Genomic DNA, 24711 nt, shown 5'->3' on the forward strand with positions numbered 1-24711 from the left:
TTTCACCTACTTTTCCCATTTAGGAGTGGGATGAAACAGGACAGATCCAGGAAATGAGAGAGGAATAAGAGAAAGAAAAACAGACTAAAAGTGCAAGACCAAAGAGAAAAAAGGTTTATTTATAAATGTATTTGCAAAACTCTGGCTTTGGAATAGCATGTAAAAGTGATAGACAAATATAATGAAGCAGAATTGAGTCATATATGTATTTAAAAGAACTGATTGAGAGAAGTTAGTAAAAAGAACTCAGGAAAGAAGGAAATTCTCCTGAGGAAAGTCCAAAAACAACAACAACGAAGATATATGAACAGGAGACATCAGAAGGAACTCCCAGATCTGATGCTGGCCTGAAAGAAACCATAAATGTACTTTCCTGGAACCTTTCTGCACTGGAGAGTTACCTGTATGTTGAGGTCAGGGCAGGGTCATCATCCCCCACACCCAGGGAGGGAACTATCCCTGCAGGAGCTTTCCTGCTAGATAGACTCTGCCTGGGTCAGGACCGTCTTGCCAAGAGCCCTCCCCATGGCCCCCTTCATTTCCTTGTTGCGGAAACTGTAGATGATGGGGTTGCACATGGGGGTGATGATGGTGTAGAGCAGGGAGAAAGGCTTGTCCTTGTCTGGCCCGTGTGTGCTGCGGGGGTTCATGTACGAGAACATGGCTGAGGTGTAGAAAAAGGTGACCACGGTCAGGTGGGAGGCACAAGTCGAGAAGGTCTTCCCCCGGCCCGAGGAGGAGGCTCTGCCGAGGATGGAGGCCAGGATGCGGGTGTAGGAGATGATGATGAGCACCATGGGGCTGAGCAGCACCACGATGGCATCGGCTAAGAACACTTTCATGCTCAATTGGAGGTCCCCACAGGAGAGAGCGATGACTATGGGGGCCTCACAGAAGAAGTTTTCTATGTGGTTGTCTCTGCAGAAGGGATTCCGGAATGACATATATTCAAGAAAAATGCCATTGATCAGCCCAAAGAGCCAGGCAGCACCCACCAGCTGAATGCAGACCTGCCGGCTCATGATCTGGGTATAGCTAAGTGGGTGGCAGATCGCAACGTAACGGTCATAAGCCATAAAAGCCAAGAGGATGCACTCGGCCACACCCACAAAAAAGACAAGATACATCTGGGTCATGCAGGAGGCAAAGGAGATGGCGTGGTCTTTGACTATCAGGTGGATCAGCATCTGCGGGATGGTGGTGGTGATGAAGCAGATGTCCAGGAAGGACAGGTGTCCAAGGAAGAAGTACATGGGGCTGTTGAGCCTGGGGTCTGTCCAGGTGATGAAGAGGATGAGGCCATTCATGGCCATGGCAAGGCTGTAGAGGACTAGGAAGAGGGTGAAGAGCAGTGCCTGAGTGGCAGGAGAGCTCTGCCCAAAGCCCACCAGGATGAACTCTGTCACTGTGCTGCCATTCCGAGGGCCCACCTCGTAGGGCCAGCTGGAGGAGGGAGGGCAGGAGAGCACAGGTGAGAGAGCTGAAGGATAATGCAAGGCACTCACTTCGGTCCACCCCACAATAAGAAAGCAAGAAGGGAGGGTGGTAGAAGATTTGGAATGTTAGTCAAGTCTGTGGAAGTTTGTAGTGTATGGTGCAGTGAAAAAACCAGCATTACCACAGACCATACATATATATATAGAATCCTAATATCAGATCTGAGGGGTCATGGTTCTACTTTACTCGGGTTTCACCAGGCCTCCAGTGAGCACTGCATCTTGCCCTGGGCCCTCAATATTGAAGGATTAGCCCTACCTTGGCATCAGTGAGAGGTTAAAAAAAGGAACGTCATTGGGGTTCTCATACCCATGCGAAATAAGAAACCAATTAAGGAATGGAGGAATGAATGTTTGAGAGGTGGCTATAGTGCTATCAGCATATAGATGATTTATTCAGGAAGCACTCGAAAGGTATTTGAAGATATATTTTTTGAAAGAAAAAAAAATGCTCATTCTTTGTGTATGTAATGTCAGATGATGGCTAGGTGTGACTTTCAGGGTAAAGGAAAATGTTCTGACTCTCAGGATTGTCCCTCAGCTGAGAATGATTCGCTCATCTCTGGAGACACTCAGGCCCAGCTCGTCATGCCGTTCTTCTCAGTCTCTCTTGGCTGTTACTGGGGCTACATCAACCACCCTTGCATTTTAGACACAGGCTAGGTTGTAGGCTCTTGCGTGGTTTTCTAACATGGGAAGGTTTTCCTGCTGGTGTGAAAATTTATTGTTGCACGCCATTGTATGTAAGAACCCACCCACCCCTCTGAGAAAAGGGCCAAAGTCAACCTTTCTGAAACAGACCTTCAGAGAACTTTCATCTGTCTTTGCCTCCGTGAATAAATCTTGTTCTTTTTCTATCTTCACATAATGAGCATCCAGAATTCTCCTCCTGTTCTTATTTCACTATCATAACTTTCAGGGATTCCTCATAATGTTCATGTTAAATCTCTCTTGTATTTTTCAACTTATTTTGGAGTTATAGAGTATCAAATCCCACTCACTTCCAGAGGCTTCTAGATGGTTGTACATTCCTTCATAACCTGTGGTTTGCTGACTCCTTTTCATTTTCTCTTTTCCTAGTCCCTTTTGTACATACACATTCAACCCCATCTTTTAGTCTTTTATTCCTGTTCCACTTACTTCCAGTGCTCACTCTTTTCTTCACTCTCTCACTCATCTCTAATGATGGGCTTCTGGCATTATCTACTTCTGGTTGAATGCCTCTCTCTTCTACTCTCTCCAGTCTCTCATAAGCTACATCTTCCTCTTAGAAATACTTCCCAACTCTGAACTCCCTCTTTGGTTTATTTTCCTGATAAAGTCAGGTCTCTGTCTGGGCAGGAAGCCATTCCCATCATCTCCATTTTGGGATGTTCCCCCTAGAGTTTGTACCTAGAATTTCTCCTCATGGGGGCCCAGAAAAGGCACAGAGGGGCAGAGAGCACTGCTAAATTCAAGATGTTATTTGGAAGCCTGAACAAGACTTTAGAAAACCCTTGACTTGCTTAAGAAGAAAATGAAGTTTGACACAAGAGAACCACAGGGACCTACAGGAGTATGTTTACTTGTTGTTGATTGTGGCATTGATTCTGTGATTCCTGGCAGTTAGTGCCTTGTTGGCTAACATTAGGAGTCAAACAGCCAGGCATTTGTCTAATTAAGTGGGGCAGTCTCACGGAAACCACATCTTACCTCATTCTCTTGCAATAACTAGGAATACTATTTGTCACTGAGTCACTGTGGCAAGCCGCAGAGAAGATCTCATGGTGTTTGAGGATGAGCTGGTCCAGGGAGGATGGTCTAACCTGGTTGGCCACTCTGGAAGAGAAGTTGTGTCGATTACATTCTTTGCAAGCTGTATAATTATAGATATATGTCTGCTTAGATAATTTTACCAAGTTTAATGTGTATATCACTTTATGGTATAGTATAAGTGGGAAAGCTTACATACCTCTCATTCCATTTGTTAGTCTTTTATTCTGCCCCTTTATTTTTCATATTGTGTGACTTGTGCACCTCAGGCTTTTTGTGGAGTCTTGTGTCAGCGCTCACTAATTGAATTCTAGCATCTTGTCTTGAAAATTAGAAGCCCTCCTAACTGCTGAGAAAATGAAAAGGAGTCAGCAAACCACAGGTTATGAAGGAATGTACAACCATCTAGAAGCCTCTGGAAGTGAGTGGGATTTGATACTCTATAACTCCAAAATAAGTTGAAAAATGCAAGAGAGATTTAACATGAACATTATGAGGAATCCCTGAAAGTTATGACAGTGAGAATAAGATCAGGAGGAGAATTCTGGATGCTCATTATGTGAAGATAGAAAAGAACAAGATTTATTCACGGAGGCAAAGACAGATGAAAGTTCTCTGAAGGTCTATTTCAGAAAGGTTGGCTTTGGCCCTTTTCTCAGAGGGGTGGGTGGATTCTTACATACAATGGCATGCAACAATAAATTTTCACACCAGCAGGAAAGCCTTCCCATGTTAGAAACCATGCAAGAGCCTACAACCTAGCCTGTGTCTAAAATGCAAGGTTTGGGACTCACCGCTCGCTACTCAGGTTGCATATGGAGCGACTAATAACATATGAGATGAAAAATTTCCTTAGTAGGCATGTTTCTCAGGGTCAAGCACTCTGTACTAATAATAGAAACACCTGCTGTGGCATAGGACTGAACATACCTACCTTGAGCAGTGTGTGGAGCCAGTACTCAGTTCAGCAAAGCAGTGGCAGGCACAAGTAACTCAAAGGGGAAAATGCAAATTAAGAGCTCTGGCTGGAAGATTTCTCCTACTTAAGTTTTAAGTTCACAGGTCATTGATTCTAGTCAACTTGGCTTACCTGAACTGGCATCACTGGGAGGCTAAAACTAGGGAACCTTTGTCCCAGTTGGGATTGCCTTTGTTTTCTGATTTTAGTGGGTGTAGTCCCTATGCTGTGATAATGTTGGGGGTTTTTGACCCTTGTTGTGAGGATCCTGAGTGAAGGAGCCTGGAAGTGTCCCCTTCTGAAGCACTGGAGGATCTAGTCCATTCCAGTGGGAGACTCCAGCTGCTGAAGGAACTGCAACCCCACCAGGGCACTGAGAACCCCTGGCAGATCCTGAGCAGTAAAGAAATTGAGACAGACATAAAAATTCGATTTAGGCTTTAGTTTCTCTAGGCCTTATTGTTTGGTCTTTAACCAACAAGGGGATATAATATTTAGAGTTGAATTTCAACTAGGGGACTTGGTAATTGGAAGGATATTTATATTCAGATGTGGGGAATCTCTATGATACAAGCAATGTATTTACTTTGATTATTCTATTTTTATTGTAAGGATATCTTCTTGCATTATTATTAGAGTATCTTAATGATGTCATGCAATCTCAGTGAAGAACCTTGGTAAATAATCTTGGATAATGTGGTGGAACACAGTTGGGCAAGGAGAAAAAAATAGGGAATGAGTTTCAGCCTTAGAGTGATTGAATTATACTACTGTTCTGACCTATTTCAGATCTATCTGCAAGCAAAATCGAACTGCCAATAACAGTTCAATGAGTCTCTCAAAAGAACAGTGATTTGTATTGGGGAAGGAGCCACAAAAAGCCTGTGCAGGACACTTTCAATTTGCTGTTAGTCTCTCTCTGCCTCCAAGGAGATAAGTAATTCTTGGATAGCCATAGACTTAACGGGTTAAGAATATAAAAAGCTGGCTACTGCTGGGATGGGATAGGGTAGGGAATAATTTCTCTTTCCTGGTGTTTCCTTCTGTTGAAGAAAGTTCTAAATTTCTATGATCAAACAGTGCTGACCTCTCTCCTGTCCTTCATTCACTTCATCTCAGCTCAAGCAGGGGACGGTCTACCTGACTGGTGATTTTAGAATATGACATAAAGCATGGAAACTCTATCCCTTTCCTGTCTCCTTCTTCTTGGGAGTGAGTGGCATTCTCAAGGGGAAGGCTTTGCCCTTCTTTGGGGAGACACTGGTTGTCCTAATACTGCACATATTGGCAGCCATCTTGCAGTCAACACACGGTGATAGACTTTGGGTGAGAAAGTACCTTATATGATACCTTGAGTTGGACTCTAGAGCCTTGTGACTGCAAGCTTCTGCCCCTAATTATTTACCCTTTTTAAAAGCCAATAGATTTCTGGTACTTTGCATCAGCACCCCATTTACTGACTAATACTCTTTCCTAGCTGTACAATCCTATATTGTTTATTTTATCTATAGAATATATTTACCCTAGGAATGGAATTAGTTCACTTTATTTGTAAATGAAATCACCAGCTTTCTCTATAGCATGTAGCTTGTTCTCAGAAAGTTTAAGACTCTGTGAGGTTTGGCTTTCATCTTGCAGGTCTGCTTTAAATAAAATATGCCTCTAGTCATTTCAAATCCTATACAACTTAAAACCTGGTTTCTCTTAAGTGTACTTAAATTCCTTTCTTTTTGGATTAGATACACTGCTTTGCATCTAAGTTGTTTAAAGCAGAAAAGAATCATTTTCTGGGTTGAACACCTTATGGAAGAAATATTTACCTTTAAGTTCATGGACATCAGAGATCTGATAGATATTTTTCAGAGTGTCCGTGGATCTCTGAACTACTTTAGGAAATGTTGCATGAGTGAGGCCATTTTTTCTTGGAGAATGCACAGTTTAATCAAATTTCAAAGGCAACCAAAATCCACAGAGTTACAAACTGATTTAGAGATTTGAGGTCACTAAGGTCCTTTAGACTTCTCTTCTTTACATTAAAATCAAAGAACTCTTTCACCTTACTGACTTGTTTGTTTCATCATTATACCTTAATATTTTTCCACATGTCTCTTATGGATAGTGAGAAAAGTTCGATTGCTCAATTCAGCTGCCATTAGCCCCTTGAGGCCACAGCTATCCCCAGAGGACCTACAAGAGAAGTCCAGGCAAACAGATTACTACTAGTTAGAGCTTTGGCTCCCAACTGTTGCGTAGGAGGGTTCCTGGCTGTCATGGGTGGGGTGGACCACATGGAAGGCCCTTCTCTTGAGTCACTTAGTGTCCTAAGGGCTACAGTGCTCTGCTTTTCCCCAGGTCTATAGTCCAGTCTTGCCATCAGAATTAAGATGATCAATTGATCTAGGACCATAGAGAACTGAGTAGGGGCAGAAGGAGTGCACAGTAAGAAGAGTAACTAAATAGCATATGTTTGATTTTAAATTTAGGAAATGACATTAGAGGCAGTGCATTTGGCCATAAGAGCAACAAGATCTTACCTATAGAGAATACTGTTTTTTTATAGGTGTTTGAAAAGGAGTGGAGTTGGCAGAAGAAAACACTACAAATGGAGCTCATGACACTTAAAGAAGCCTGTCATGGGAAATACCTCTCTAGTGACCAGCTGTTTTCCATTTCCTTCAAGGTCAGTACAAGGAGAAATGACTGGAGGAACTTCCTGCACCACAACGGCCAAGGAGCATGAAAATAACAGATTATGGACTAAAATTTCCTGCTTTGTAGGTTTTTGAAAATATTTCAATGACAGTGTATCAGTTCTGGTTTAGATTTACTCTAGTCCAAAGGCAAGGGCCAGACTGCAGTCCGCACAGTTATCAGGAAAGAACTCGTGGTTCCTTCTGCCAACCTCCTTCTTTAGGTAATGGAATTAACAAACCTTAGTTACCCAAGTGAGAAAACCAGAAGGTGTCTTCCACTCCCTATTTTCTAATCTCCAAATGAAATGACCAGTGCTGGTAAGTATTCTTTATCTTCCTCTACTCTCCTACAGCCACCCTCTACTCCAGTTTCTAATTACCCTTCCCAAACACTTTATAGTCTTCTAGGCATCCCAGTCTCTGCATATGCTACTTCCTCTTTCCTGAATTCCCACCTCACATAAATTCTCCATCTGACAATCTCCTTCTTAAGTAACATCAGCCTCTACTCCTCCATCCATAGTGAAGCTTTCGGAAACCTCCTGTCAATCTCGCCCCAGCTGAAGTTGTGCTTGTTCCTGCCTCAACTACAGACAGCACTTAATACACATTATAGTGTCTTTCCTGCAGATTCAGAGTGTCTTAAATAAAGAGATTTTACATCACAGTTCTTTGCTCACTGCCTAACACATCACAGTTGTTCAAGATATTTGTTGAAAGAATGTGGCATAAATGACCATTTGAATCTCAATCTTCAATAATATTAAATATATTATTTAATATTTCCAGCTACATCAAGTGTAGAAATCAACCTCTATAACTCTGTATCTGCTTTGTAAAATGAAGAAATACATATATTCCCTATGGAATTGTTGTAAAGATTTGAATGATATTTATTTATCAACCAAAGTATGTCCATGCATGTAAGTCACAGGAAAGAGTATCTGCAATAGAAAAGATTTGCAATAAATTTAAATTCACTGTTCCCTTTTGTAGTGTGGATAAAGGGAAAATTGCTTTGATTAATGAGGACATTCACATTTTAAATGTCAGTAAGCCTCAAAATGCCTGAAGCCTTTTAAAAACTGAATTCATGAATTAAAAATGCATTTCTTAAATAGAAATGGTGAAAGTGTATCATGGCTATTATATGGGTATGACAGTGGTTGAGACGTAAAGTCTAAGTCATGTATATTACTAGAAGGAAAGCCAAAAAATGTAACTTGGGACTGTGTAAGACAGCAAAACCTCATGAAAAACATGAATATAGGTCATATTGCGTATGTAAGACTTTTTACAAAATATAAATAAAAATATATGTGAGAGAAGGAAAAAGAATAGCAGCAATGTATGGGAGGGCAATCATAGAGAGACTGAGAGATTTTGAGTTTTGTTTGCTTTTTTTTTTTTTTTGTTATTATTGAAATAATGAAAGTGCTCCAGGAATGACTGAAGAGATAAATGCACAAATATGTGGTTGCACCAGATACCACTGATTGTACACTTTAGATGGATTTATGCTTTATTAATATGTATCAATAAATCTGATTTGTTTAAAAAGTGCATATCCTAGGATTGTTAAATGCTATAAATTGTGTGTCCTGGCATAGTAACCGGTACATGTGAGGGTGGTCATCGTAAAATAGAGTATGTTTTATCAATAAAATAAAAATACAATATAGTTAAGCGAGCTGATAGACTTTCAATGTCTATCACAGGGGTAATGGAGTCATAAAACACTCAGGAAAAAACTGCACAAAGAATAAAGAATTAGGTGTAATAGAAGATATCTGCTGATGACTGACAGATTCCGAGATTGTTTTTAGAATAAGGCATCTTTTTCAATGAAAACAAACAAACAAAAAAAGAGAATCTAAGCAAGAGGAAGAAGTTAGCCAAGGAAGTCTTTACATTTAGATTTAACTTGTAGTTATACCTAACCTTTGGGGAAGATCTTAAGAGGCATGAAGTAGCCATGAAAAATGTTCTTTTTGTAGTGAATTATCAGTGAATATATGATTATTTTGACAATAAAAAACTGACTCAGGGATGAAAAACAATTTTTGATGAACAGAATGATTATTTTCCTTCAGTCTGTTTTAAGAAACATAAATAAAGATTCCTGTACACAAATTTTATACTAATGGGCAGATTAAAGGTACCAAATTCCATAATGCACATGACTCTGAATTCTGAAATGAAATATATAATATAAATTCATTGGGTCCAGATAGGAATAGTTGTTTTCTCTTCGGTTTAATATATTACTCTGAAGGCCATGGAATTTTGGCATTTTAAAGGAATTTAAAACATTTGAGAAGTAATTTTGGAAACCCACAGTTTTCACTAACCCAGCTACATGAACTTTGAAGGAATTTAGGAATAACATTCAGAAATGACAGGTAATAAACTTTTGCCATGTATTATGTAACGATGTCATAGAGAGAAAAGCATGTGGACCCATGTTTTGACAGACATTTTGAGGAAAGCTATAAATGACTTTTAAGGGAGAACAACTAGTCTTTATGGTGAGTTGCCAGGCACCTCTATTGACAACTCTGTTACAACATAGCAACCCATTCTAATGCCTTACCCACTCAACAAGTCAGAGGTGGTTCTTTAGACCTACCCTTTCGCTCCTTTTCTATTTTCAGTTCGTTCCCTTTTCCATTTCCTTCTGCAAGATGGACACTAGTAGACTCTTTGCTGCTCCCAGTTCATTGTCAACAATTGACTTGCAACAGATATTTGTCAGAATGTGATTGGAGAAGCAGTCTCAGTTCTTCATGTTTCCCTCCCAGTGTTTCTGCCTTTACTTTGCTTTACCCACCTTGTTCCTAATCCATCCACTTCAGTTTCTCCCATCCTTAAAAGAAAGGATCTCTGATCTATCTGATTCTTGAAAGCGAGGATCTCAGACCTACCAGGATCCCCTGACGATTGCCCGACCAGGAGCAGGTGTTACCAGTGTGCCATGGCTCTGCATGCCAGGTTCCTCTGATGTGTAGAGGATAAGTGTGGGTTACAGGTTCTCCTGGAAGACCTCGTTCAATTATCTTCATTACTGAGAAACACCATAATAATGGAGGTACCCCGATATAATATTAGTTTTATCTTATTGTAGAGGTTCTAACTCCATATTATGCCTTCCTGCATCTCATAGGAGTTAATGTCCTTCCTATCCCTTTCCTTTCTCTACCTGAGCACTAAAATGAATTTATTATCTCATAAGAGAAGCTATAGCAAAACCAGACTCGAGTGGCTGCCTCTTTCCCTTCTCATGGTCACCTTCAATATGAAGATTTAAACAAAGATTAAAATAGCCAAAAAAGTAAGGGAAAGAGAAGGACTATGATATACCAAGGAATCCATAATGGTTTGCCTCTGAATGATAGTCTAGTCTTGAGTATATGTTCATCGAAAGATGAAAAAAAATTTAAGAGAACAACTTCATAATCAAGGAAAGCCGCTTGAATATCAGTGGCCTGTATACCAATGCCATCTGCTCTGTGGCACTGATGAATGTGAGATGTAGTACTGTTTAAAATGCTTGAGAAAATTTGGACTGACTCAAAATAGCTAATAGAAGAAAGGAAAGAGAAAGAAAGAGTCAAGATAATGAGAGGGGGAGAGAAAGAGGAATTTGCACCAAAGGACAGACGAGGAAAATTCTGAAACACGGAGAGTCCTGGTCTAAGAAATTCATGATATTAAGAAGTGAACAGTTATACGTTTATGAGAGTCAAAACCCACACCTGAAACCTAATATCCTTTATAAGGAAGTAGCGTGGCACTGAGTGACTATTTACATTGGACCTGTCTCTGTTTCTTATCCCTTTTTCAGTACTTGCACATCACCTGTGGAAGGAATACGTAAGGGCTTGGCTAGCTTCCCACTCGAAAGCCACACTGCCCTTGCTAAAGCTCAGCAGGAGGGGTGGATCCTACGGATCCTTTAAAATCCATTCTAATGCTCCCTGCTTCTTGCTGTCAGGACCTTGCTTACATCTAACTCAGATTTTCCCGGTATGTTTAAATTCTACTTTTTCTTAATTTGGTTCCTGATAATATGGCAAAAAATATAGATGTCATGCTATGTTTCACAATCTCTAAGAGAGGACCATTCTCCAGTAAATTTTCTGTCATCTTTGGCCAGGGAACAAGTAAGGAAATACGCCAACTAAATAGAACTATCCTGACATATTGAAACATAAAGATAGGTTTCTAAAAGAGATAGAGAATGAAAGTGAGGATGGAAAAGCCAAACATGGAAGAAGCACAGGGGCTGACCTGGGGGCTGGCATGATCCTAGGTGATGTGGAATCAGATCTAAGGAGCCAGGCACTTGGCGCTCCCTCCTCCAAACTCCAAGAATGAGAGTCTCCTTGTCTGTTGGGTACCTCTCCCCGACTTCTCCAAGCAGGCCTCTGCCTACCAGACTGCCTCTTCCAGGAACGTCCAAGTCTTCCACACCTCAGCCCGGAGGGCAGGTGGGCAGACTGAGCGCCTGATGGAAACACAGAAGGTGATACAGAGGAAGAAGGTGAAGGAAGAGAGTTGGCGTGGCAGAGACACAGCTAGGGGTCTAGAGGGGCCTGAGACAGCGAGCAAGGGAGAGGTTAATGGAGATGACATCTGTGACAGCTTCTCCACGGCCACTGCCTGCAGAGCCCTGGTGTGATCTGAACACAAGGGGCTGTCACCGGATTCGGGGCGTGCTCGTCCTTGATGCCAGCAGAGGCAGTGTCAGCCTTGGCCTCAGGGGAGACGAGCACATTCACTGACCTTGTTCCTGTGCTTTGGCATTTTCTGGTGAGGACGTTGGTTCTGCTGACCTCTAATAAGAGGGCGGGATCCACAGGCACTCCTTGGGTGTGCAGTGTTTTGCTGCAGAACAGCTGCTCCTTTATAGGGCTGGGAGTATGGACTTGTTCTGCCTCCGTCCTCCTGCCAGTTCTCTCTCTCTCTCTCTCTCAGCCAGGAGATTTAACTGGGTCCTGCAAGGAGCCTACTGTAAAAAGGCCAACCATCTCCTCTTGAAGGCTGACCACTTAACAGTGTCCCTGGAGGTAATCAAGGTTCATTCCATTCCAAGGTTCCTTTGGGAGGTCATGTCCGTGGCACAAGGCCGCAGAAAGTCTGGATTAGTCCCAGCTTTCCCAAGCAAGGCTCTATTCCTTTTTTTTTTTCTCATTTTTTTTCCATTTATTGAAATATATCACTCATACATAAACATACAAAACAGTAAATGTATAATAATTGTGAACTTACAAAACAGACATATATAAGATGAAACAAACATACATAACATTTCACCCTACCACCAATAATTTGCATTGTGTTTAAAACTTTTAAACTAATGGATTAAAGAGCATTGTCAAAATATTACTACTAAACATTTTCCCCCTAACCAATCTGATTATTATTATCTTTATATCATTTATATATGAACATACATAAACAATTAAGTGTATAGTAAAAGTTGTGAACTTACAAAGCAAATATCATACAGGGGTTCCATACATCAACCCTCCACCAACACCTTGCATTGTCATGAGACATTTGTTACAAACTGTGAAAGAACACTGTAAAAATCTTACTACTAATCATAGATCTTATCTTAGATTTGGTGTGTTTTTCCCCCAACCCACTCTATGATTATTTTTTAAATATATTTTTTATGACAGAAGTTGTAAATTTATAAAACAATCATGCACATGAGCAGAATTCCCAAACAACACTCCTCCATCAACACACCACAATGTAGTGTTTCATTTGCTACAGATAAAATAATATCATCTGATTATTACCATGCCCATTGTGTACATTTGGCTCACATTTTCCATACTGCCTCACTATCAACACAGTACATCTTTTGCATAGATGCAAGAATATTATATTATTACTACTAACCACAGTCCATAGGTCACTCCACCTGTATTTTTCCCATGCGTCTCCACATTGCCATCACCCGGCAGTAATGATATATATTTGTTCTAGCTAACAAAGGACACTCTTGTATCTGTACCATCAACCACAATTTTCACCCACCTCTTGGTTTACTGTGCCATCCAGTTCCTAGATTATTCTCAAGCATTCTGTCAATTGACATTTACATAATTAGACAACCATTTTCATCACATCCCCATTTATAAACTAGTTGTTACTCATTGTGTATTGCCATCCGCTCTATACATTTCCACAATTTTACAGTAAAGCTAATTAAAACTTTTACATACATTAAACATCAGTAGTCCACTCAGTCCTTCTCTTATCTCCTTTAAGAATCCACCACCTACCACCAGGTCTTGAAGATATTTTCCAATAATTTCTTCTAGAAGTTTTATGGTTCTTGCTTTTATTTTTAGTTTTTTGATCCATTTTTGAGTTAGTTTTTGGATAAGGTATGAGATAGGGATCCTCTTTCCTTCTTTCAGCTATGGATGTCCAATTCTTTCAGCACCATTTGTTGAATGGATTGTTCTGCCCGAGCTGTGTGAGTTTGACAGGCTAGTCAAAAATCACTTGACCATACCTGTGAGGGTCTATTTCTGAATCATCAGTTTGGTTCCATTGGTCTGTTGTGTCTGTCTTTAGGCCAGTACCATTTTGTTTTTAACACTATAGGTAGGTATTATGATTTAAAGTCTGGAGATAAGGGTTCTCTTTTCCTTTTTATGATGTTTCTGGCAATTCAGGACTCCTTACCCTTCTGTAAATTTAATGATCATGTTTTCAATTTTTTCTTTAATGCTGGTGGAATTTTTATCAGGATTGCATTAAATCTGTGTATCAATTTGAGTAGAATTGAAATCTTGATGATATTTAGTCCTCCAATCCATGAGCATGGAATGTTCTTCCAGTTATTTAGGGCTTTTTTGATTTGTTTTAACATTGAGTTGCAGTTTTCTGAATACGAGTGCTTTACATCATTGGTTAAATTTATTCCTGACTATTTGAGTTTTATCTGTCATATTTTATTTTCACCACTCTTCTGACACTTTTAGTTGCTTTTATTGATATAATCTTCATTTCTAGACTCTCTTCCAGGCCCCTCTCTCCTGTCTTTTCTTTTCAGGCTCTAGCATACCCTTTAGTATTTCTTGAAAATCTGGTCACTTGCTTAGAAATTCTCTGTTTCTGTTTATCTGTGAATATTCTAATTTCGCTCTCATTTGCTGGATATAAGATTCTTGGCTGGAAGTTTTTCTCTTGTAGTGTCTTAAATATATCAGACCACTGTCTTCTTGCTTTCATGGTTTCTGGTGAGAAATCAGCACTTAATCTTATTGGATATCCCTTACATGTTACGCATTGCTTTTCTCTTGCTGCTCTCAGAATTCTCTCTTTGTCTTTGGCCTTTGACATTGTGATGAGTATGTGTCTTGGAGTTGGTCTATTTGGATTTTTTCAGATGGGAGTACATTGTTCTTCTTGGACATGGATATCTATGTCCTTCAATAGGGTTGGGAAATTTTCTACCATTATTTCTTTAAATATTCATTCTGCCCCTTTTCTCCTTCTGGGACATCCATGACATGTATGTTTGCATGCCTTTTGCTGTCATTTAGTTCCCTGAGATCTTGTTCAATTTTTTCCATTCTTTTCTTCATCTGTTCTTTTGTATGTTCACTTTCAGAGGCCATTTCTTCAAGTTCACCAATCCTTTCTTCTGCCTCCTCAAATCTGCTATTATATGATTCCAATGTTTTTTAATTTCATTGGTTGCACCTTTCATTCCCATAAGATCTGCTATTTTTCTATGTATGCTTTTAAATCCTTCTTTGTGCTCATCCAATGTCTTCTCAATATCCTTAATCTCTTTAGCTAGCTCACTGAATTTATTAAGGAGATTGTGTGAATATCTATAATTAGTTGCCTCAACTCCTTTGTGTCATATGGAGGCTTATCGTGTTCCTTTAACTGGGCCATAGCTTCCTGTTTCTTGTTGTGGATTGTAATTTTTTGTTGGTGTCTTGGCATCTGGCTTACTAGAGTATTTTTTCTGGGTGCAGGTTTTCTCTCTAGTTTAGGGCTTCCTATCGTTTCTCCCTTGCTGATTATGCAGTAGGAGCTAAGTATGTAGTTGGTGCTATAAGCTGTGGAGGCTCAAGATGCCCTCATTGCACCAGGGACCAATGAATCTTCTTCCAACTTTCTCCTTTGCCAGGGGTAGGAACAGAGTCACACCTGTGCAGAATAATCCAAGTTGTGCAGGCCTAGACTGTAGTTTCCCAGAGAGACTGATGGAGCTTCATATCCCTTTTCCCCTCCCTGGGGCAGGAATGGAGCTGCAGGTATGGGCTGCAGTCTATGCAGTGTGGGTCCTAAGATGACCCCAGTTGCCCTGGTAGACTTCTGATTTTCAGTCTATGCCAGCCAAAGTTCCCTGCAGTTACCTGTAAAGGCTGGTGCAGGGCTCCTCAGCTTCCTCCCTATCAGAGGTGGGCCTGAAGCCTAGGCTAGGGCTGCAGGCTGATCTTCGTGAAAGAAACTGTCAGCCCGGCTTCCCCTCAGGCTGGGGGCAGAGTCAGAATAGTGGCTACTGGCCTCTTTCTTCTGACTTGGTCTGGTTCTCTCCTCAGCTGTTCCCAGGGTTATCTCTTAGTCAGCTAAGTCTATCAATCAGTAGCTGAAATCGGCAGCCAAGTCTCCTCCTCCCCTGTTTCTGGGAAATGGAGATTCCAATTCCAGTCACAGAGCAGCTCCTGGGGCGGCTTGTGCCTCCAGAGTAGGACAATCACCGGCCTCCGCGGCTTGGCTAGTAATTTCCTGGAGAGGCTGATGCAGGTCCCACAGCTTTCTTCCTGTTGGAGGTGGCACTGGGGCCCAGGCTAGAACTGCAATATGATCTGGATGGGAAGCCGGTCCCCCCAGCACTGGAATTTTCAGTCTGCCCCACTTCCCCTTGTGCCAGGCGTGGAGTTAAGATGGCAGCTCCCAGCCTCTTTCTGACCTGGACAGTCTCCAACCTTAGCTGTTCTCAGGATCATACTGTAGCCCACTGAATTTCCTCATCATAGCTGAAATTGGTGCCCAACTGTCTCTTTCTCTCCCATCTTTGGGAAGTGGAGCTTTCAATTCCAGCTGTGGAACAGCTCCCGTGGCGGCTTGTGCCTCTAGCGGAGGATGGACACCCACCTCCGTGGCGTGGAGGGCTCTACTTATGAGTCTTCTCTGCAGATGGGCAGCTTCCTCCTTCCACTCACCCAAGGATGTTGCAGGATGCTCTTCTGGTCTTCTGGAGCCCCCAAACAGGTGCTTCAGCTAGTTCCAGAGAGCTCTGGGTATTTTCTAACTGCCCTGTAGCAGGAGCTGACTCTAGGAGCTCCTTACTCCACTGCCATCTTGCTGGTTTCCGTTTCTATTCCTTTCATTAGATGTCTTGTTAGATAAGGTGACCCTGTGTCCACCTATGTTCCAATTTTATTTGAATTTAATTTTCTCGTTAGGATTTCTGCTGACTTAGAAACTACTTCTTGTACCCCAAATGCAATATTTTTTCATATCATTATACTATGTCTTATACAGAATTAAATACTGGTTGATCATCCACTCTCTGCCAGGTTACTTGATAAGTGGAGAACAGAGATAAAGTGCTCTGTAATGGGTCATATGTGTTTCATAAGTTTCTCATGTTGAAGCCCCTTCCTCCACCTTTCAGATATCACAATTTTATTCCACTGTGATTCCCTCCTTTGCCTTGATTCACCAACAATTCCTTTATAGTAGATCCTGCCCAGTTTGGAAGTATTTGACACTGGGATTCTGTACAACTCAAAAATTGTCAGTTATTCTCTTCCTCCCTCAATCCTCTGCAGCTCTTTTTGTAGTCCTGGGATGCTTGACCTCATGGATAGTTGAATCATATGACATTGCATCCTGACTTATTGTACTCTACTAATGTGATGGGATGACTTTTCTCCTTACTCTACCATATACTTTAGCCATCATTTACAAGTCTGGGTCTTACCAAATCTAACATAATGAATTGCATCATTTTTGAAAAATAATTCAAGTTTGGGGACAGAACTCTTTTAACATAATAAGACACAAAAGCTAAAGTTCCAGACATTAACCCTTGCGGCACAAGAAGTGATATCCAATGCTAAACTCCAGAAGAAACAAAACGAAACGAAACAAAACAAAACAAAACAAAACAAAACAAAAACAAACTCTTCAAACACTTTAAGTATGAACAGGTATGAATTTTAAATAAAACAGATGCCTTTCCTATATTTGTTGAGATGATCATGTAATTTTTCCTTCTTTTTCTGAGAAAGTGGTGATTTACATTAATTCATTTTCTAATTTTATTTTATTATTTTATTTTATTTTTTAAAGATTTATTTATTAATTTCTTTCCCCTCCCCCCAACCCCACCCCGGTTGTCTGTTTTTCTGTGTCTATTTGCTGCATCTTGTTTCTTTGTCCGCTTCTGTTGTCGTCAGCGGCACGGGAATCTGTGTTTCTTTTGGTTGCATCATCTTGTGTCAGCTCTCCGTGTGTGCGGCGCCATTCCTGGGCAGGCTGCACTTTCTTTTGCGCTGGGTGGCTCTCCTTATGGGGCGCACTTCTTGCGCATGGGGCTCCCCTACGCGGGGGACACCCCTGCGTGGCATGGCACTCCTTGCGTGCATCAGCACTGTGCATGGGCCAGCTCCACACGGGTCAAGGAGGCCTGGGGTTTGAACCGTGGACCTCCCATGAGGTAGACGGATGCCCTAACCACTGGGCCAAGTCCGTTTCCCCATTTTCTAATTTTAAATCAACCTTGAGTTACTGGAACAAACTCGGTGTAGTCATGATAGAAATTATTATATTTGAAATACATTGTTGGGTACAATTTTCTAAAATTTTGTTTAGGCTTTTTGTAACTGTGTTAATGAGTTAGATTGCTTTATTTTTCCTTTGTCAGCTTTTGTTATCAGAATTATGCTAAGCATCATAAAAAGTGTTGGGGTTGTTTCCCTCTTTTTCTAGTATATCTAAAATTAGGATTTCATGCCTGTTGGTTATCTGATAGTATTTTTGCCTAGAAAATCATATGAGCCTGACTGTTTCCTTATAGAAAGATTTAATATCATGCTTATAGGTATGTTCATGTTTTCTATTTCTTTTTTTTAATTTTTAATTTTTAGTTGTCTTTTTTGTAAGATAAATAGATGACAAAAATGTTACATTAAAAAACATAAGAGGTTCCCACATACCAACTCCCCCTTCCCTCCCTTTCCCCCTCTGCTGAGGCTCAGGGCCCAGCTGACACATGGACAGTCCAGAGATTCAAGTCTCCAGAGCCTACATAAACCCTAGTGCCAACCACAGGTTCAGAAAAAGTGACAGAAGAGGCATGCGTAGAGAGGTCACATCTGAGTCCAACTCCCTCATGATCAGGGGCACAAATTCCAAAGTAGGGCCCACTGGCAAGGCAATGAACTCCAGAACCACCTGTCATGAACATAGATTGTGTGTGTCTCCATAGCCCTCAGGAGCACCAGTACTTGGGGTTGTATCTACTTTGGCTGTCTCTGGGGTCCTGCTGAGACATGCGTAAGCACAACCCCTCTCATAACCACCTGACTCATTTTGAATTCTCTTAGCCATATAAACTCATTTGTCTTTACCATTTCCCCCTTTTATTCAAGGTCTTTTTTCTAGTTGCATCACCAGCGGGTGATGGTAGCAATTCCTCGGTGCCAGGGAGGCTTATCCCTGGGAGTCATGTCCCACACTGGGGAGCAGGTAAGACATTTACATGCTGAGTTTGGCTTAGAGAGTGGCCACATTTGAGCAACATGGAGGCTCTCAGGAGGTTACTCTTAGGCACCCTGCAGCTCTAGGCCTAGTTGAAATTTCAGGCACACAGGCTCATAAGCACAGTCATCAGTATCAAGGGCTCATCATTGGACTATCATTTTTCACTGGTCTTTGCCCTTGCACATTGGGGATTGTTGCTGTTCTATTGGGGAATGCTACAGAGCTCCCAAGGATGGGAACTCAGCACTCCCTCAGTTGTCATGTGTAACTCTATCCACTATGACTATACCCAATGAATAGCCAAACATATCTATATACCCTATATGCTTGCCCTGGAGAACTCCCACCCATGCATCCCCTGTCAATGACACCCCACATCAGTGCTCCTCCCCTGCCATAGTTGATCCCCTCTCTGTTCCAAAACTTCTTAAAAAATGAAGCCTAATATATTGCCAAATTCAATTAGTAGGAAAATGAAATCATTTTGACAGGTTTAAAGATTAGAATTAGAATACATAATAATTTAGAAAAACTAAAATAAAGTAAAAAATAAATTGGGGTATTAAAAATGAAAAATATCATAAAACTTTGTTTTTGACATTTTGCCTTTAATCATAGTAATAGGTTTTGCCCTGCATGTACAGTAGCAAGGCAATCTCTTCCATTCCTTCCTCAGTATCAACATCCTTTTTTTTTTTTTTCATTGTTCATTTTGTCTTCTAAGAAGTTTTAGATCACAGTAAAATCACGTATACAATAGAGGGGACTCCCATATACCCAACATCAAACCCTTTTCCTCTTTCCCCAGCAATGATCTTTTTACATGTGGATGTTATATTTGCTACAGCTGATGTACAGATATTGAAACATAGTTACTAACCATGTTTCCATTATGGCTTACATTATGGTTTGTATTTTAGACTCTACATTTTCTAAATTTTTTGTTACATTATAGTTTATATTGTAGACTATACGCTTTTATAAATTTTGGTCAAATTTAACAAGGCTTATAGCCATAATTGCACTATCTTGTGGAACACATCCATTGCCCCCCAGTTACCCTTCTTCCATCTATTCTATTCCTCTCTCCCCCTCCCCTCAGGGCCCACAGTGACACCCAAGCTTCACTGCTTGAAGGACAAGATTCATAGATACTTACAATAATGCTGAGGGTTTGACACTCTAGTCTGTCCTCCCCCACTGAGAGCCACCCATGCTCTGAAGAGACACCCTCTCCTCTGTTTGAGAACATCAGGCCTCCCCAGGATGGGGGTACAATACTTTCGCACTTTCTGTATGTGTGCCCACCCACTGATATAACACAATATGAAAAAATGAGCACTCGCACACTCCCTAGAAGCCTGCTCAGGGGTACCCTCTGTCAGATGCCCCCCGTCAAACACCTTAAACAAGTAACCCTTCCTTATTATACTTTCTACAGAGTTTTCTCAACATTATAGTTTCAACCATGTACCTGACAATCTCCCATGTTCACCCACTCTCCCCAAACCCTCCCCCCGATTCCATGGACCATCTGACTCATCCTCCCAGCCTTAGTCCCCCTCAAGCCTGCAAAGCCCAACCCAATACTATCCCTATGCCCCCATCTTATCCCTTCACTGCACAACTACTTACCTCCACTTAATCATAGATTTCACCATTGTGGGCATCAGCTCACAATGTTCCTCTTCCGCCCCTATTTCCTGTAAGCATATCATGCAGTCTCTAGCTCTCTGAGACAGCTTAATTTGCTTAATTCATATCAGGCAGGTCATGTAGTATTTGTCCTTCAGTGCCTGGCTTGCTTCACTCAACATAAGGTCCTAAAGATTCATCCATATTATCCCCCGTGTTAGTACTGTATTCCTTCTTATAGGTGAGTAGTATTCCATTGTATGTATATACCACATTTTGTTTATCTATTCATCTGTTGATGGACATTTGAGTTGACTCCACCTTTTGGCAATAGTGAATAATGCCACATGAACATTATTGTGCATATATCAGTTCATGTTGTTGTTTTCAGTTCTTCTGGGTATATATATACCCAGCAGTGGAATTCCTAGGTCATATGAAAAATCTATAGCTAGTTTTTTGAGGAACCACCAAACTGTTCTCCAGAATGGCTGGATCCTTCTACATTCCCAGCAGCAGTGGATGAGGGTTCCTTCACATCCTCTCCAACACTTGTAGTCCTCTGTTTTTCTCCTTTAAAAAAAAAAATAGCCACCAGTCTAATGGGTATAAGATGGTATCTCATTGTAGTTTGGATTTGCATTTCCTTAATAGCTAGTGATGTTGAGCATCTTTTCATGTGCTTTTTAGCCATTCGTATGTCTTCTTTGGAGAAGCATCTGTTCAAATCTCAGGATTTCTGAGGGCTTTCTCAGGGTTGTCTATGTATAGGATCATGCTGTCTGCAAATAGATAAATTTTGACTTCTTCCTTTCCAATTTGGATGCCTTTTATACCTGGCTCTTGCCTCAGTGCTCAGGAAAGTACTTCTAACACAATGTTAAATAGGAAAGGTGATAGTGGGCATCCTTGTCCCATTTCTGATCTTAGAGGGAAGGATTTTAGGATTTCACCATTGTAAATGATGTTAACTGTGGGTTTTTTATATGTTCCCTTGATCATGTTCAGGAAGTTTCCTTCTCTTCCTATCTTTTGCAGTGTTTTTTATCAGGAAAGGGTGCTCTATTTTGTCAAATGCTTTTCCTGCATCTATAGATATGATCATGTGATCTTTTTCTTTTGATCTGTTTATGTGGTGTATTACATTGATTGATTTTCTTATGTTGAACCATCCTTGCATACCAGGGATGAAACCCACTTGGTCATGGTGTATAATTCATTTGATGTGTTGTTGAATATGATTAGCAAGTATTTTGTTGAGGATTTTAGCACCTAGGTTCATTAGAGAGATTGGTCTGTAATTTTTCTTTCTTGTGTTTCCTTTGTTTGGCTTTGATAGTAAAGTAATGCTGGCATCATAGAATGAGTTAGGCAATGTTTCTTCTCTTTCAATTTTTTTAAGAGCTTAGGCAAGATTGGTGTTAGTTCTTTTTAGAATGTGTGGTAGAATTCACCTGTCAATATGCCTGGCCCAGGGCTCTTCTTAGTTGGGAGGTTTTTAATGACTGTTTCTATCTCTTTACTTGTGATTGGTTTGTTGAGATCATCACTATCTTCTTTCATCAATGTAGGCTGCTTATGTGTTATCAGGAATGTGTCCATTTCCTCTAAATTGTTCTTCTTGTTGTCATATAGTTTTTCAAAGTATCCTCTTATGATAGCCTTTATTTCTCTGGGGCCAGAGGTGATATCTCCTTTCTCATTTCTTATTTTGTGTATATGCATCTTCTCTCTTTTTTTCCTTTGTTAGTCTAGCTAAGGGTTTGTCAATTTTATTGATCTTCTCAAAGAACCAGCTCTTGGTTTTGCTTATTTTTTTCTAGGGCTTTCTTATTTTCTATTTCATTTAATTCTGCTCTGATCTTTGTCATTTCTTTCTTCTTCCTTTGAGGTTAGTTTGTTGTTTTTTTCCTAATTCTTCCAAGTGTGCAGTTAGTTCTTTGATTTTAGCTTTCTTCTTTTTTTGATGTATGAATTTATGGCTATGAATTTCCCTTTCAGTACAGCATTTGATGCATCCCATAAGTTTTGATATGTTGTGTTGTCATTTTCATTTGTTTCAAGGTAGTTACTGATTTCTTTTGAGATTTCCTCCTTGACCCAGTGTTTTTTTTAAGAGTGTGTTGTTTAACTTTCATATCTTGGTGCCTAATCTGGGTCTCTGGCCCTTGCAGATTTCCAGCTTCATTCCACTGTGGTCAGAGAAATTATTTTGTATGTTTTCAATTTCAATCTTTCTGAATTCCTTGAGACTTTCTCTGTGGCCTAGCATATGGTCTGTCTTGGAGAATGATCCATGTGCACTTGGGAAGAATGTATATCCTGCTGTATTTGGGTGTGGTGTTCTGTATATGTCTATTAGGTCTAGATTCTCTAATATATTATTCAAAGTCTTTGTTTCTTTGGTGATTCTCTGTTGAGATGTTTTGTCTAATGGTGATAATGGTGTATTAAAGTCCCCCACTATAATTTTAGAGGCATCCATTCCTCCACTTAGTTTTTCCAGTATTTGCCTCATGTATTTTGAGGTATCCTGATTAGGTGCATAAATGGTTATGATTGTTCTTTCTTCTTGAAAGATTACCCCTTTTACATATTAGTAAAAGGGGTAAGCTTTCATCTTTGTCCCTCAAAATAGTTTTGCATTTAAAGTATATTTTGTCTGATATTAGCATAGCTACTCCTGTCCTTCTTGGTTATTGTTTGCTTATAAGATTGTTTTCCAGCCATTCACTTTCAACCTCCTTGAATCCCTGGGTCTAAGGTGGGTTTCTTGTAGAGAGCATATAGATGGGTCATATTTCCTTATCTATTCTGCCAATCTGTTTCTCTTGACAGGTGAATTTAATCCATTAACATTCAGTGTTATCACTCTCAATGAATTACTTACATTAGTCACCTTTTCTTTGGATTTTTGTATGTCATATGTTGTTTTTGTTTCTCTTTTTTCTTTTTGGTTGTTCTTACACTCTCCTCCAACTCTGTCTCTGCTGTTTTTTTCTTTCCTCCTGCAGAACTCCTTTTACTATTTCTTGAAGGGCAGGTTTCTTGTTTGCTTACTCTCTTAGTTTTTGTTTATCTGTGAATATTTTGAACTCTCCATCATTTTTGAATGCCAGCTTTGCTGGATAGAGTATTCTTGGCAAGAAAATTTTTTCTTTTAGTACATTTTCTATGTCATACGACTGCCTTCTTGCCTCCATGGTTTCAGATGAGAAATTGGCACTTAATCTTATTGAGCTTCCCTTGTATGTGATGGTTCTCTTTTTTCTTGCTGCCTTCAGTATTTTCTTTGTCTTGAGCATTGGATAATTTGACAAGTATATGTCTTGGGGTAGGCCTGTTGGGATTTATACTGTTTGGGGTGATCTGAACTTCCTGGACTTGTACAACCATCTCCTTCAATATGTTTGGGAAGTTTTCAGCCATTATTTCCTCCATCACCCCTCTGTCCCCTTTCCCTTCTCTCCTTCTGGGATACCTATAATGCATCTGTTTGTGCATTTTGTGTTATCATTCAAATCCCTAAGTCCCTGCTGGATTTTTTCTGTCTTTTTATCTACGAATTCTACAATCCATTTGATTTCAGATGTACTGTCTTCCACATTGCTAATTCTTTTCTTTGCTTCTTCAAATATGCTGTTATTTGATGAGAGTTTATTTTTGATTTCTTGAATGGTGCCGTTCACCACCATCATATCCATTATCTTTTTGCATATATGCACAATTTCTTCAGTATGCTCTCCAACTGTTTTCTTAATATCCTTAATCTCTTCCTTCACTTCATGAAGTTGGTCCATGATATTTGACTAGAGAGTTTTGATTAGTTGTTTGATGTTCTGCCCTCTTCCTGGTTTTTAATTTGTTCATTGAACTGGGCCATGTCTTCCTGATTATTGGTTTGGTTTGTGCTTTTTTGTTGCTGTTTTGTCATCATTTTATCTTGGTGGGTTCATTCAGTTGCTTAGCGTCTCCCTCTAGTCTCGGGTTTTTTTAGGTCCTGTTTTTGTGTGTGTTAAGCTTTCTCTTTGACACTTTGTTCTTCTTATTCTAGTTCCTTTTTGTTGTCTAAGTTCCCTTGAAGGAAAAAGATTAGGGCCAGGGAAAGCAAAAGAGGTAAGAAAAGAAAAAGTATAATAGTAGTATTGGTAGTAAATGTTAGCAGAAGAACCATATAAGACCTAGAGGAATAATTATTAAACTCATATAAGCAGTGTATAGTTATAGGAATAAGAAAGTAGAGTACCTACAATGAAATGGGAAACTGAATATGGAGAAGAATATTGTGTGAATTAAAAGGCTAGCATGATTGGAGAGAGGGAAAGAGGAAAGATAGGACAATAAGTTAAAGATTTAATAAAAGATAGAAGACAAATAGAAGTGTTAGAAATAAAAAGTCAGAAAAATTGAGGGCTAAACA

The 24711-nt window shown here is 40.2% G+C and overlaps 1 protein-coding gene across 1 annotated transcript in view; it reads right to left on the reverse strand.

Annotated features, from left to right (window-relative positions):
- Positions 1–476: 476 nt before the first annotated feature.
- Positions 477–24711, reverse strand: part of LOC101414762 (olfactory receptor 10AD1-like) — a 30896-nt gene continuing 6661 nt past the window's right edge. Inside the window, exons 2-3 of the mRNA XM_004470440.2 lie at positions 3189–3351; positions 477–1443 (exon numbers count right to left, since the gene is read on the reverse strand). Of these exons, the coding sequence (XP_004470497.2) occupies positions 477–1443; positions 3189–3351 (1130 nt within the window). The remainder of the gene's footprint in view (positions 1444–3188; positions 3352–24711) is intronic.

Source organism: Dasypus novemcinctus, chromosome 12 (genome assembly GCF_030445035.2).
Source record: "Dasypus novemcinctus isolate mDasNov1 chromosome 12, mDasNov1.1.hap2, whole genome shotgun sequence".
Classification (NCBI taxonomy): Eukaryota; Metazoa; Chordata; class Mammalia; order Cingulata; family Dasypodidae; genus Dasypus; species Dasypus novemcinctus.